The following is a 16,388-nucleotide window of genomic DNA, read 5'->3' as shown; positions in this document are numbered from 1 at the left end:
TATAATTAAATAAAATAAGTTAGCACATTTAATTCTAGGTTAGTGTAATTTCTACACTTTTTTACATTAAATAAAGTACTATTACAGCTAATATTATGCTGATGTCAATTTTTTCCAATAAGACATCAAACGCATACATCCAAATCAAATTACACACAAAACAGTTTATAGGTAGACTGTGGATCCATTTATCTCCCACCACATATAGTTCTTTCATGTTTTATTTTTTTGTCTCCTAATATATTTGAATATAACAAAAGGAAATAATGTATAGTAAATCAAGCATCTGATCAATGCATAGCATTTACAAAACATAAAAGTTAATACTTTGTGGCTCGGATATATCTAGTTTAGATTGAACAGTTCCTTTATCCATTTAATATCTATCATAACTATTATAATATAGTTAATTATTTATATATATATATCGATTTAAGATCATCATTATTTATTTTTAGAAGCAGCAGCATATGCTTAATTCAGATTTTGTTTACTACATTAATATGGTTAGGCTGGTGAGTAGTTTGGATGATTTATTCATCCAACCAAGAATGTTATATTCCATGACTAATGGTTTCAATTGTTTCAATTTTAACTATTTAATGTTACTGTCATCTTTATTATCCACAACAATGTTTCACTGTAGTTTACTATATTCATTAAGTAATAAGCCTTTGACTTCTATATTCAAAGCCTTTTTTTTCTTCTAATATGTCTACATTTAATTGTTTATCATTAAATATTAATGACTTAAACAATTCATTGAAAATAAGCAGTTTAAATAAGTATCTGAATGCAAGCAAAGCTCATATAATATTTTGTGAAAGGAACTCACATAGTCATAGAAGACATGCATAGAATTCTATTCAAAGGTTATAATATATTAGCTGGTTCATATTTTAAGTCAAAATGGGGAGGCATAATGATCCTTTGGAGACGTTCTTACGTGAACCTAAAGTAATTCACACATACACTGATAAAGATGGTATGCTGACACTGATAACTACAAAAATTAATAAACAATACTATACATTAGTAAACACATATGGGATCCCTGGAGTTGGTGCAAAATTTGTTAAAAACTTACTAGATACTATTATTATGCATATTAAAAGTGAACTAATTATAGCAGGAGATTTTAATCATGTACTATTAGAAGCAGATACTACTAATAAACAAAATATAAAACTATCATCTCAGCAAAGCATTTAAAAACTTGTATGAATGATCAAAACTTATGGGACATATATGAATTGAAATCTATTAATTCACTTCATTATATACATTATTCATTTTGTTTTGGTACCCAAACTACTACTGATAAAGTGCTCACCTCTAATAGGCTATATTCTAAAACTGATGATTTACTAATAACATCTTGCCCAGTATCTGATCGCAATGCCAGCTCATTCACTATTACTTTTAAAACTGATAACCTAGTCAACAATTCTAGAATCCCTGCTTATATTACCCAGTTAAAAGATTTCAAGGAATGGTTTATAATGGAATTAAATCGATTTATAGAACTAAATGATAATGGAGAAGTTACGGACATTATACTTTGGGATTCTTTAAAGGCTTATCTACATGGAAATATCAAAAGTTGGTATCTTAAAAGAAAAGAATTGGATAAAAGAATTAAAAACTCTACAGTTTAAAATAGATAATTTAAAAATAAACATGAAACCAAATGATACAAATATTAATCTTGAATTAAAATCATTAAATCAAAAATATCTTGATACAATGCAACATCTAATCTCGATACAATTAGAAAAAAGGAAAATTTGCTCTTATTCAGTCAGTCCCAAAAGCTTACATAAACTAGCCATAAGATCTAAGAAAAAAATGCCAACTATATTAAAGAAATAAAAGTAAACCAATGGGGAAGATAGAGAAATAACCAATTTAAATGATATATTCAGATGTCACTATGAAAATGTCAATAACACTTCCTCAACTTTACATAATGACTCCACTACAACTGACTTTTTGAAAAATAATATACAACAAAAATTAACTAAAGAGTAAAAAAATATTATCTGCAAACCCATCTTATTAAAAGAAATAAAATACCAAATTAAAAATATTAAGACAAATAAGGCTCCGGGACTTGATGGATTAATCCCTGAATTATATAAACTTATACCAGATAACATTATCAAACTTTTACAGAATGTATTTGAAAGGATTAAAACTTCTCTATCTATTCCTTCCTCTTGGCATTATATCCTTGTTGCTTCCATTCTTGAAAAAAATAAAGATAGTAAACTATGTTCCTCCTATAGACCCATATCCTTGCTTAATGTTGATAATAAACTATTTATGTCTATCCTCGCAAAAAAGACTAAATCATATAATGCCAAAATTAATTAATGCAGATCAAACTGGTTTTATTTTAAGTAGAAAAGTCCATGATAATATAATCAGGTTGAATACATTTATTGTTTTAGTTGATAAATAGAAAAAATAATTAGCAATATTTAATTTAGATTTAAATAGGGCATTTAATTCTATTAGTTGGTCTTATTTATTTAAAGTACTTAGAAAATATAACTTTTCTGAAGTATTTATAAATCTCATCACAAATCTATACAATAATTCTTACTCATTTGTTAAAATTGGTTCTTTTATATCCAAATCCTTCAAAGTTTTAATGGGTACAAAACAAGGTTGTACTTTATCCCCTTATTATTTGCTTTAGCTATTGAACCTCTTGCAAATTTTATTAGATCTAATGTTAAAATCAAAGCATTCCTAACTAATGAGGAGTTTAGTTGTAAAATACAGTTATTTGCAGATGATATTCTAATAACTACTGGAGACATAGAATCTTCCCTATTACAAATTATTTCATCTTTAAATTACTTTGAGAAGAGTTCAGGTTTAAACTTTAACAAAAACAAAACAAGAAGTTTACTAATCAATAAAACAATCAATCAGTGATTTCCTAAAGAGTTTCACTGAATTCAGTTGGAATCATACTCATATTAATCATCTTGGAATCTGTCGACCATGTCTTCCCAAGCTGACAGATACTGGATCCCCTGGACTGATACCATGAGTTAATCTAATTGTTTAAGTCAATCATTTTTTTTTTATATAGTGGCATCATCCTGAGTGAAGGTAGAATCCTGCTTAGGGCTAGACTCATAGCGCCATAGCACCCTGGGACACATAATCTGAGTGCTCAGTCATGTCTCTCTTCATATAAATCTGTTGTTTGTTTGTTTAACTATTGAGGCTGCCCACTAAAGTGTGCTAGCCTGTGTAACTGATTTATTGCTGCCTTCTGTAATTCTGGGTGTTTTCTATCTAAAAACAAAACAAAAAAAAAAATCCTTGTTTTCCCGCCTCTCCTCGACTAGTTTAGACCAGTTTACAGGCTTTGCTGTATTCTGGGCTGTGGTGTAGTTCCTGTGTTGTCCATTACCTTACTTGGATAAGAAGGAAGTTTCTTTGCTCACCAGTGGGAGTGGGGAGCCTTGAGCAGCCTATCTGTCCCTGAAGGAAGTGAGCTCAGCACAAGAGCTGTAGTAATTGGTTGTTTTGGACCATTTCTAGCTCTTTTGAAGTTCCCTGTTTAAAATCCGCCTCAGAGCATTTTTTTATGGCTATACTACTCAGAGACAGCTCCACGTGGTCCTGCAGAGTGGTCCTAGCTACAGAGAACTGAGAAAAGCGACTACTTTCCAGATTTAAGTATTTTTTTCTGTTTTTTACTTGGAATACCTTCTCTTGCTTATTTTAAAGAAGCTTATACTGTTTTTTTAACTGTTTGCTGCATTTTATAGTATCTGCACTTAAAAGTTTACCTGGTCGAAAATTAATCGAAAATCTGTTGTTTGTTTGTTTAATTTAACTATTGAGGCTGCCCACTAAAGTGTGCTAGCCTGTGTAACTGATTTATTGCTGCCTTCTGTATTTCTGGGTGTTTTCTATCTAAAAACAAAAAATAAATAAATAAAAATAATCCTTGTTTTCCCCGCCTCTCCTCGACTAGTTTAGACCAGTTTACAGGCTTTGCTGTATTCTGGGCTGTGGTGTAGTTCCTGTGTTGTCCGTTACCTTACTTGGATAAGAAGGAAGTTTCTTTGCTCACCAGTGGGAGTGGGGAGCCTTGAGCAGCCTATCTGTCCCTGAAGGAAGTGAGCTCAGCACAAGAGCTGTAGTAATTGGTTGTTTTGGACCATTTCTAGCTCTTTTGAAGTTCCCTGTTTAAAATCCGCAATAGCGCGGCTTTGTGCGATTGTGCGCATAGCGCCAGTTAAACAGGGTTAAACTTTTCCTGGCTCCGCCAAGTCTGCTCTTCACATTTTCCCTTAGAAAGCTCTACTCTTAGAATAACCAGTCTACTCGTTATATTATAAGCATAGCAATTGTTCTCAAAGCTTCTCTTCTAAGCAAGCACTCTCAAACTCAAGTAGCACTACATCCACCTACCACCCCAACCACTTCCCTTAAAGGCACAGCACTCACTTATAATATTCTAGCATGTCACGTGGTAGATTGCTAGCATCTTCTCCTGCTCAGCTGGTTAATCTGGGAATCTTGAGACAATGCTATAATTGTCTCATGTACACAGACAACCCTCTCCTCCTCCTCCCAACAAACACAAATACATATGAGAGATGCAACTATATAGCCAAACTGAAGGCTGAACTCTCTCAACTCAGGACTGGCAAGACCAGACAGGAGGAGAAGGTAACCACACACACAACAAACCCAGTCACACATAGACCTACCCCAACTGCAAATCAAGCACATAATAACACAAAAACATACTCGGAGGCTCTATTAAAAAACTTACCAAAACAAAAGAGGCTCCCAAAGCAGACACCCAAAAATCCACCACCTCAAAACATAACACACGCAACACATACTTCAATAAATCGGTGTGTCAATAAATCACAGCCCTTAAGGCCAAACACTATGCCTGATACACTAGTGATAGGTGACTCTATAGTCAGACACACTGACGTCCCACTTACCAGGCTGAGCAAGGAGAGGGTAATGGTAAGCTGCTTATCGGGGGCTAGGATCCACCATATAACACACGCACTCAGGTCACTCAAAAGCACATACAAATATGACTCCGTCATTGTCCATTCCGGCGTGAATGACCTGAGACATACCTCCTTGGACTACATGAAAAGAGACATAGAGGAGCTCTCTGATTATGTAGCCCAGGCTGGTATGACCCTGACCCTGAGCAGCATCCTGCCCTCATCAAGAATGATGCCACAATACAAAGACAAGATTATCAGCTTTAATAATTGGCTCAATTACTGGTGTCATTCTAGGGGGATCCAATGTCTGTCTGCTTGGGATGACATGCTGGACAAGCCACGCTGCTTCATAATGGATGGCTTGCATCTGTCACTACTGGGCTTCCGGATATTGGCTAAGGCTCTTGCCACCCCCATAGTGCCTTTTTTAGGCAAGGCTCAAAAGACAAACCCACCTCCTTAGAAAACAAAAATGGAAAAAAAATTAAGGGTAATGCTGCTCAATGCCAGAAGTCTAAATCTCAAGATGCAGGCTCTCAAAGTGCTCCTCAGTATGGAGAACATCGATGTCTGCGCTGTAACCGAGACCTGGTTCAAGGCTCCCGAGAGCACCCCAGTGCTACCAGGCTTTACCTCATATCATGCTTTTCGGCCTCAAAACCCGGGCCGAACCACAAAGGGAGGGGGAGTGTCCATATTCATCAAGGATACCCACACCTCTAGGTTAGTGGCAACTCATGAAGCATCGGAGAACATCCAGGTGCAGCTAACCATAGGCAAAACTGCTATACAACTGGTTGCATGTTACAGACCACCCTCCCAATCTCAAGAACCCCACTCAGCCTTCCTGAAGACATTGGAAGATATGAATGTCTCACCAAATACCATCATATTGGGAGACTTCAACTACCCTAATATAGACTGGGTGCACTATTCTAGCCCTAACACCCTAGCCCAAAGGTTCCTGGAATTCATAAACTCAAATGCAATGGAACAGCTAGTCACCTCTCCCACAAGTGTGGAATAATATACTAGACCTGATCATCACAAACATGGGGACAAAATGCTCCACACCGGAAGTATTGCCCTCACTGGTGAGATCTGACCACAAACTAATCACCCTGGATATACATTTACCACCTCCACCCCCAGCACAAAAGACTACAGTGAGAAACTTCTCAAAAGCCAACTTTACACTTCTCAAGACTGAGATGGCATCATTTAAGCCCTCAGGGCCAATGGAAACCACATCCCACAATGCTGAATCCTACACAAATGCTTTCTATGGACATCTCCAAGAATGCATGGATCGTGCAATCCCAAATAAAACCAAGACCCTCTCCACCAATGGAAAGCATCCTGTCTGGTGGACCCCAGCCATAAACAAATTGTATAACAAAAGAAGGAAGCTACTGCAAGACAGAGCAAAATCCCATAAAGGGAAGGGATCTCTGATCAGCACTAGTAGAAAGCCACGTTCTCTCATAAAAATATCCAAGGCCAACTTTGAGAGAAAAATCGCCAAGGACACTAAAGATAACCACAAGGCATTCTTCAGTTATGTTAGAAACCTGGGTGGAAACACTCAGATATGCTCAGAGTTAGTACACAATGACAAAAAATTTACCGAACCCACAGATATTGCCAACATTCTGGCAGACAGGTTCAGTGCAAATTTCTCCCCTCCCTCACCTCCAAAAGAAGAAATACTCATCCCAGCTGAATGTAACCTCCCTGTCATCTCTGATGTCCAGGTGAGAACCGCCCTCAACAAAGCAAAAAACACAGCATCTATGGGACCTGATGGTATCCCCGGCTGCGTGATACGTGAACTCCAAGAGGAGCTAAACCCGCATATAAAAATGTTATTTAACCTTAGCCTTACTACAGGATATGTACCTGAACACTGGCGTACAGCAACAGTGGTCCCACTTCACAATGGAGGCTCCACTACAGACACTGGGAACTACCGCCCCATAACCTTGACCAGCCTGGTTTGCAAAGCTATGGAAAGAATTATTATGGAACTCATAAACAATGACATTGGGGACCTATAGACACTTGATCTCACCCAGTTCGGCTTTGTAAAGGGCAGATCCTGCCTTTTGAACCTGGTTGACGTTTTCAAAACAGTCACTAGAGCCATTGATAAGGGCAAGGCAGTCCATACAGCCTACCTGGACTTGGCTAAAGCCTTCGACACAATACCCCACTCGGGGATCATAGATAAGCTAAACAGCTTAAAAGTAAATCCATATGTCACAAGATGGGTTGCAAACTGGCTAAAGAACAGAACCCATAAAGTCAAGATTGCGGGAGCCAAGTCAGACTCAAAGCCAGTCACAAGTGGTGTCCCACAGGGCTCTGTCCTGGGACCCCTCTTATTCGGCATTTACTTCTCGGATGTGAAAGCAAACATGGGAGGGTTGTGGCTGACAAAGTTCGCAGATGACTGCAAACTAGGCGCCATAGTCGATACACCAGCTGACACATACATCCTACAGAAAGGCCTCACTGAAGCGGACAACTGGTGCGGAATCCGGCCTTAAACTGAATGCCAAGAAATGTATAGTCATCCCTTTGGGAAAAACAAAATACCCACAAATTATCACATAGACAGTAACCCACTGAGTACCGAAAAAGTAATCAGAGACCTGGGGACCCAAGTTGATAGTGACCTCTCATTTGACACCCACGTTGCCAAAGTGGTTAGAAAGACTTTCTACCTTGCCCACCTTATCATGAAGGGGTTCACATCCAGATCAAAGGAGGTCATCGTGCCCCTGTACTCCTCCCTTATCAGGCCCATGATTGAGTACAATACCCCATTTGGTATGTACCTCACCCGGCACTTACAACAGCTGGAGAGACCACAGAAGTACTTCACCAAGAGGATCAAGGGTCTCCAACATATGTCATATGCTGCCAGGCTAAAGAAACTCCAGCTCTATTCAGTAGCATACCGCCTGCTCAGAGGTGATCTGTGCCTGACGTACAAGGCCATGTCCAACCAGGATTTGATGGACATGCTCCACCTCAAAAAATCAAAATCCATAAGAACCACGAGAGCCAAAGATTTAAACCTCAGTACAAACATGAATAGAACATGCTGGAGGGACAGATTCATAACTCAGAGGCTTCCCATACTCTGGAACAAAATCCCAGTCCATGTTAGGCAGAGCCCCTCACTGAGTCTCTTCAAGAGAAATCTTGATGAGTGGATGGGAGATCGTAGGTTTACCCCGGGAGTCACCCCTGCATCGCTACTTAACAGAGGCACAGTAAACTAATTTTAATAGGTAAGGGGGTCTTCAATGTGTCACTACTAGACAAAGGCACAGTATTCTAAATGTATTCTATACACCTTAGTACCACTACATGGGGTGGCGAAAGCCACATCTCTAGGGCTAGGCTTGCAATTGCCCCAGGGCAGATAGCCTAGTACTAAACTATGAAACTATAAGTCATTCACCCCAACACAGACTATGACAGAATCATAATGGTAGCTGTTGTGTGACTTGAGTGCTTGTGTGATTTGATGGACAATGGCACCTGACAAGCAGCCAACTGTGACCTTTTCCTTTTCCAACCTGGTGAAGGGGACATCTGTGTGTCTCACTATGGAGTCTCCTATGACCAATATATTAGGTTTTAAGGTGTTTTGCCTTAGTGGCTTATTTGCTGAGACACTGTTGTATGTGTTATCATGTGTAGTGGTTTCTATTTGCATAGCAGTGTGTGCAAGTGGTTTATATTTGGGAGATCTCTGATTTTTGGTAGGCTTCCATTGAGTTTATGCGTTGTGACCTCATTTTGTGTGAGAGGTGAAATGTGTATGCTGAAATCATTTTTGACATCCAGTTTGTTGTTACATGAGAGAAATTATTACAATTTCATAATGTAATTACATCTCTCACATAGGGTATTTGTTTGTTTTAAGAGTAAGTGGTTGTCAGTATGCATGAGGCAATTACTGAGTCAGTGCATGGTGGTACTCAAGATTTTACACACTCCCCTTTGGTGTGTGCATGGTGGTACCCAAAACTTTATACACTCCTCCTTGGTCTGTCTATGGCAGTACCCAGAATTGTATACACGCCTCTTTGGTCTGTGTATGGTGGTACCCAGAATTTTATATACTCCCCTTTGGCCTGTGTATGGTGGTACCCCATATTTTTACAAAACTCAACAATTCATACTTCTGATTTAGTCCGTGTGCATTACTTATTGGGTTCTACAACAACCCTCCCACCTGAGCACCCCTTCAGTTTGTGGGTATCACTGCTGCATGTTTGAACTACAACTCTCTAAATACTGTGGATGTTGTTGCCCCAGGACTGATGGAACAATAACTCTCAAACGTACTCCCATTCATTCTGTGCATATCACTGACCAAGGACTGATTTAACAATAACCCCCAACACATACTCTCTTCCAGTTTGTGTATATCACTACCCCAGGTTCCTATAATAACCTTCCTAACCAAATTCTCCATTCATCAATGTGTATTGTAGTGTGTGTGTGTTTGTATGGATGTGGTAAAAGGCATGTTTATCCATGTGACCGTCTTAGACATATAAAACTAATTAGGTACCCATAGTCCCCTTTAGTTTGAATGTCATTAACCAATATTTATACAGAAATCCCCCTATCATACCTCTCTTCAGTACAAGTGTATTCATGTAGCATGACCATCCCACATTTTTACAATAACTCCCTATCTGTACTGCCCTTTAATATGAATGTATTACTGCCCCAAGTTTTTATAATACCCTGACATGTACACTCTACTTTAGACTAAATAAGTCACTTCTCCAGGTTCCTACAAGAAGCTTCCTATCTGTCTCCCCTTCCTATGTGGTTGTGCATGTATATAAGTATGTGGCCAGCCCAGATGCCTAAAATAACTTTATACCTCCATTTTTAGGTCTGCATCAGTGCTCAGAATTTTCTGTAATAATTTGCTATGTACACACACCTTTAACTTGTGTAAGTCACTACCAATGGTGACCGCAAAATCACACTACCCAAACTTCCTTTTAGCCTGTGTACATGAATGCCTTAGACTTTTATGGTAATCCTTACCCAGTCTATATTTCAGACTGTGCTACTTCAAATTTTCATAATTGCTGATGTCTGTCTCGGTTCTGGAATTTGAACTTCATGTCATTCTCTACCATCCAAAGGATCATCTTTGCAAGTTCCCACTGCCTTCCCCCAGTGACATAAAGCCATAATTGAGGTGTGACCCCCAGAAGTATGCAAAATACCCTAAGTGAAGCAGTAAAGCCAGACCAGTGAGCTATAAACTGACAACACTATCTATGCTCCCAAACTGCATAATGCACACTAAAGAAGAGCATCAGCCCACTGTAACACTTATGTCCCAAAACTGTGTAAAGTACTCCAAGTAAGAGGGCCAGGACTTATCAGCAGCAGCAGGATAATCTCCCCTCAGTAACAATGTTAGCATTTTATCTGTGCCCCAAAACTTCATAAGGTACTCGAGTAAGGTAGTAAGGCCTAACTAGTGAGGTATACATCAGTAGCATAATGTACTCCAGTAACAATGTAACACTTTATCTAGCTCCCAAAACTGTGTAAGCAGCAGGATAATCTCCCCTCAGAAACAATGTAGCATTTTATCTGTGCCCCAAAACTGTATAAGGTACTCTGAGTAAGGCAGTAAGGCCTAACTAGTGAGGCATACATCAGCAGCATTATTTACCCCAGTAACAATGTAACACTTTATCTATGTCCCAAAACTGTGTAAGCAGCAGGATAATCTCCCCTCAGAAACAATGTAGCATTTTATCTGTACCCAAAAACTGTATAAGGTACTCTGAGTAAGGCAGTAAGGTCTAACTAGTGAGGTATACATCAGCAGCATAATCTACCCCCAGTAACAATATAACACTTTACCTATGTCCCCAAACTCTGTAAAGTACTCTGAGTAGGAGAACCAGTCCTTACAGTGAAATGTGCAACATCATATAATCTCCCTAGTGCAATACTGTATCACGTTATGTGTGCTCCAAAACTGTATAAAAGACTCTAAGTAAGGCAGTCATGTCTCATCAGTGAACATTACAGTGATGTCATAATCTCCCATAGTAGCAATGTGACACTATGTGTGTCCCAGAACTGTGTAAGGTACTCTGTGCTGCTGATGTACAGTTCACTGCTGAGGTCTGACTTAACATTCCCCAGTAACAATGTAACACTATGTGTGTCCCACAACTGTGTGAGGTACTCTGTGCTGCTGATGTACAGTTCACTGCTGAGGCCTGACTTAATCTTCACCCAGTAACAGTGTAACACTATGTGTGTCCCAGAACTGTCTAAGGTACTTTGTGCTGCTGATGTACAGTTCACTACAGAGGCCTGACATAACAATCCCCAGTAACAATATAACACTATGTGTGTCCCAGAACTGTGTAAGGTACTCTGTGCTGCTGATGTACAGTTCACTGCTGAGGCCTGACTTAATCTTCACCCAGTAACAATGTAACACTGAGTGTGTCCCAGAATTGTGTAAAGTACTCTGTGCTGCTGATGTACAGTTCACTGCTGAGGCCTGACTTAACAATCCCCAGTAACAATGTAACACTATGTGTGTCCCAGATCTGTGCAAGGTACTCTGTGCTGCTGATGTACAGTTCACTGATGAGGCCTGACTTAACAATCCCCAGTAACAATGTAACACTATGTGTGTCCCAGAACTGTGTAAGGTACTCTATGCTGCTGATGTACAGTTCACTGCTGAGGTCTGACTTAACAATCCCCAGTAACAATGTAACACTATGTGTGTCCCAGATCTGTGTAAGGTACTCTGTGCTGCTGATGTACAGTTCACTGATGAGGCCTGACAATCTTCACCCAGTAACAATGTAATACATTATGTGTGCCCCAAAACTGTGTAAAGTACTCTAAAAATGTCAGGCCTCATCAGTGAGTTACACAGCAGCAGGAGCAGCATAATCTCCCCACAATAGTAACGTAACATTTTATGTGTGCCCCAAAATTAAAGTACTTTGTGTAAAATGGTCAGGCCTTATCAGTGAAATATACAGCAGCTATATCTCTCCATTTCCTGTCATGAAAGCACAAGCACATTCCCCATCCTGTTTTCATCAGCTGTAGCTGCCCCCTATTTTTGTCTCTTCCTGTGTCAGCTAAAGCCTCTCTCCCCCATGACTGTGTGTTCAGTCACCGAGTCCATGCTCAGTATGCACAGCTTTTCCTGGTCACTCCTTCTCCATACTCTATCACACAATACTGATTCCATGTTCATAGTCTGCGCAGAGGACATGACCCATGCTGTGATTGGCACCCATTTCTATTCAGGCCTATTCTGTATAATACAGCAGACTCATTCACTGAAATCTCTGTGCTGTTAGTCCTTCCTGCCTGGCACCCTTAGAATGACAGTCTACAGGAATGGTCAACTGCTCTGTCCATCAGAATCTATTTTTCAAATGTCCCCAAAATTAATTGAAGTTTTTCTCCCTGATAACTGCAGGATTCACATCACTCCTTGCTATGCAGAAACACTATTCAAATTCAAGCCTTGTGAAGGTTAAACCATTTATGGGAGGTTTTAAAGTATCAGCTATTCGATGTCCCAGTATCTCAACCAAACTGCCAAGAACCAGAGAGTGGAAACATACAGTTCTGGTGCTTCTCACATGTCGACTGCCTTCAAACAGTCTACAAGTGCACCACTGGATATTTTCCCACACTTCCTACTCACCATTACAACCCCAGTCCTCATCACCACCCTGCAATGGCAAAACCAAAACCAAATATTTGTATAAAGAAATTCATGTCACACTGCAGCTCTCGTGTGTGTTTACACCCCCAGTTATAAATTGTGACATGACCCTCATGTTCAGTTATTATGTGGGGAAGACTGAGAAAAGTTTTACAGACAAAACATGCTAACACATGCACGCTAACACATGCACGCTAACACATGCACGCTAACAAGGAGAAAAAAGAAAAATGACACCAACAATGCTTGGTCTAAACACAATCCTGTTTGTCTGAATTTCAACAAGTTTCTCTTTTTGTGTTAGAGAAGGTTCTTCATTAGGATAGGGGCATACCTCTCAACTGTGCAGATTTTCACAGAATGTCCAGAATTTGGCTTCATATTTTTTGGTCTATTCCACATACAATTTGCAGTTTTCTGGCAAACCACTGGGGACTGAAGTCACTAAATAATGACAGACATTTAAATTTCATACTTTATAGCCTTCAGAAAATGCATGCTAACACAAAGCCTGCTATTCTAGTAAAGTTCTAGCAAGAGCAATATTTAAAATCTACCCCTGCTTTTGCCCACACATTATTTTTGGATTTGTCCAGCTTACTTGCTCTAAGAGGTTGAGAGGTATGTAGAGTGGCAAATGGTAAAATAATTTCCTCAAATACAAACTGTTTTGTCAACTGGAATTACCTGCTGGTAGACCACCAGGGTTCGATGATTATGGGTGTCCATCAATTACATTTTGAAAGAAAGACACAATGGAGGGGAAATAATCTTTGATGGTGTTTTTGATCACATGGCTTGGTATGTATTCCATAAATGTTTTTCTTCCTGTGTGTTTTGTCACTTTGATGAAGTATTTTCATTTAGATGAAAGTACTGAATAAATGTTATGGTAAATTAGTCCTGCTTGGTCAGACTGCTATTTTCATTGGTTTTCCATGTTTCAGCCTGACTGGCTTTATTTCTCTTTTTGTTTTATTCTTTATTTCATTTATTTTTACTTGTTTTATTACTTTTTTACAAAACATGTCAGCACTGTACATGACACTAGATGTTACATGTCAGCACTGTCCATGACTTACTAGAGGTTACATGTCAGCACTGTACATGACACACTAGATGTTACATGTCAGCACTGTACATGACTCTCTAGATGTTACATGTCAGCACTGTACATGACTCTCTAGATGTTACATGTCAGCACTGTACATGACTCACTAGATGTTACATGTCAGCACTGTACATGACTCACTAGATGTTACATTCCAGCACTGTCCATGAGTCACTAGATGTTACACGTCAGCACTGTCCATGACTCATTAGATGTTACATGTCAGCACTGTCCATGACTCACTAGATGTTACATGTCAGCACTGTCCATGACTCACTAGATGTTACATGTCAGCACTGTACATGACTCACTAGATGTTACATGTCAACACTGTACATGACTCACTAGATGTTACCTCAGCACTGTACATGACTTACTAGATGTTACGTGTCAGCACTGTACATGACTTACTAGATGTTACATGTCAGCACTGTACATGACTCACTAGATGTTACATGTCAGCATTGTACATGAGTCACTAGATGTTACATGTCAGCACTGTACATGACTCACTAGATGTTACATGTCAGCACTGTACATGACTCACTAGATATTACATGTCAGCACTGTACATGACTCACTAGATGTTAAGCACATTAGCAGTATATTGGTGTAACCAAGTAATCTGATCCAGAAGCTTCATTCTCAGTGCTGTTAAATTAACAATCAAAAGCTTGACTTTTATATACACAGTTATAACAGATGTTCAAATATTATGTACTGTACAAGTCCATAAAGTCATAAAACTAATTTCTTATTTACCATATCAAAATCACCATTTTATACTATCTGCTTTCAGCAAGACAGTCTGTACCACACTCTCTGTACAGAAAGAATCTAGAAATGTATATAAAAAAAGAACTATGATTTATAAATATATGTCAGAAGGCTTAAAAAAGCACTACTGTTCAGGTGTTAATAGGCCTAATGGTAAGGTAACATCTGTAACAGTAGGTTTCTGTGTAAATGTGTCAGGGGCAGCTAATCAAAATTCTAGTATGCACTATATTAGCATTACAACTTGCTGCTGACTTTGGACAGTCTCAACAAAATGTATTTGCCAGATTTTCTAGCATAATAAAGACGTATATTCATCAATAAATATATGAACAACTGGAGGTGTTAAGACTGCCGAATAAAACTCTCCTGATACAATAGGGGACAAGAGTTCAGTTTTGGTTTTACCTTTTTGTGATCCTTTGCAGTGCTTCTTTAAACCAAACAAATAATTATTCACAGCAAAGCAATTTCCAGTGAAGCTTTTAGTGCACTCTGCATCCTTTATCTCCAGCTTTAACAGCCTGGCTCTGTCCCCACTAACACAAACTGCTGAGATCAGAATCGAGAGCATGATGTCCATTACAAATCAGGATGAGATGCATAGCAGAACAGATCTTTATTTTACAAAAGTTCCCTCTGCAGGTCCCTGCAGAAGAAAAGCCCCAAGAACACAAACTACACCATTCATAAACAAAAGTCCAACTGTCACAGAAAGCAGGTTTTCTCATTAGCTCAGTTCTTACCTCCAATTTCATGATGCAGTGCACTATTCAGGAAGTGAAGCAGCTACTGCTTGCAAGAGATACAAACCAGAAGAATGATAAACAGACACACAAATCTAAGTATTTCCGTAATGTCTACACATGAAACAAACCTCTCTAACTCAACTTTCTGTAGTTACTCACTTCCTGTCTTCCTGTGAAATATATCCCTACAGTGTGCAGGCAGCCTGATTAATATTCATGACATAAAGTTGTGAGAATATTGAGGGAGGGAGGGGATTGTATAAATAATTAATGAGATGGGCTGGCTCATTCAACTACATGTTTCCGAATGTTTGCTGCATGCAGAACATACTTCTCACCCTCTTAGTGCATGAAATCTGGACAAAGCCTGACAAAGTGAGAGGGGGGGGAGGCAAATGTTCAAAAATAGAGACATTTTTTAAATGCTGCTCTTATAAATTTAGAAAATTGCTAGAGTAACAGGATTTGTTTTAACATAAATTTCCTAAAGGATTAGAAGTCTAAAACTCAAATGTTATGCAGCCATTATTTAATTACTTCAGTCCTCAGATCATAACAGTGATTTGCCAGAAAACCACAAATTTTATGAAGAAAAGACCAAAAATATAAGCCAAAAGTCTGGACATTCTACAAAAATCTGAACAGTTGAGAGGTATGAATCAAGATCCATATATTTTCATTTTCTTGCATAGCGAGGGGTAAAGTCTGTAAATTCCATTTTGCACTCACAAATGCTTATTGCTGCTGCCCCAACCTTTCTCACATTTAAAAAAAATGGGCACATCACTCATGTTGCTGACCCCCCAAAACCACTTAGTGTGTAATGATTCAGCTGCTCAGTCATGATGAATGTTGGTATACAGATTTGTCAGAGAGTTGCACATGGGTGGAAGTGAGCATGCATTTCCTCATGGTAACAATTACACATCTGACAAGGCTGCCATGGGGTGGGGGGGGGGGGTAGTTAG

At 38.9% G+C, this 16,388-nt stretch overlaps 1 protein-coding gene across 1 annotated transcript in view; it reads right to left on the bottom strand.

Moving 5' to 3' along the window:
- LOC122798751 (zinc finger protein OZF-like) overlaps positions 1-15,582 on the bottom strand; it is a 281,851-nt gene extending 266,269 nt beyond the window's left edge. The window contains exon 1 of the mRNA XM_044067853.1: positions 15,418-15,582. Coding sequence (XP_043923788.1) covers positions 15,418-15,429 — 12 coding nt within the window. The 5' untranslated portion in view covers positions 15,430-15,582. The remainder of the gene's footprint in view (positions 1-15,417) is intronic.
- Positions 15,583-16,388: the final 806 nt, after the last annotated feature.

Source organism: Protopterus annectens, chromosome 3.part1, assembly GCF_019279795.1.
Source record: "Protopterus annectens isolate FY-2018-M chromosome 3.part1, PAN1.0, whole genome shotgun sequence".
Taxonomy (NCBI): Eukaryota; Metazoa; Chordata; order Ceratodontiformes; family Protopteridae; genus Protopterus; species Protopterus annectens.
The sequence above is the reverse complement of the archived record's forward strand: the minus strand, read 5'-3'. Positions and strand labels throughout refer to the sequence as shown.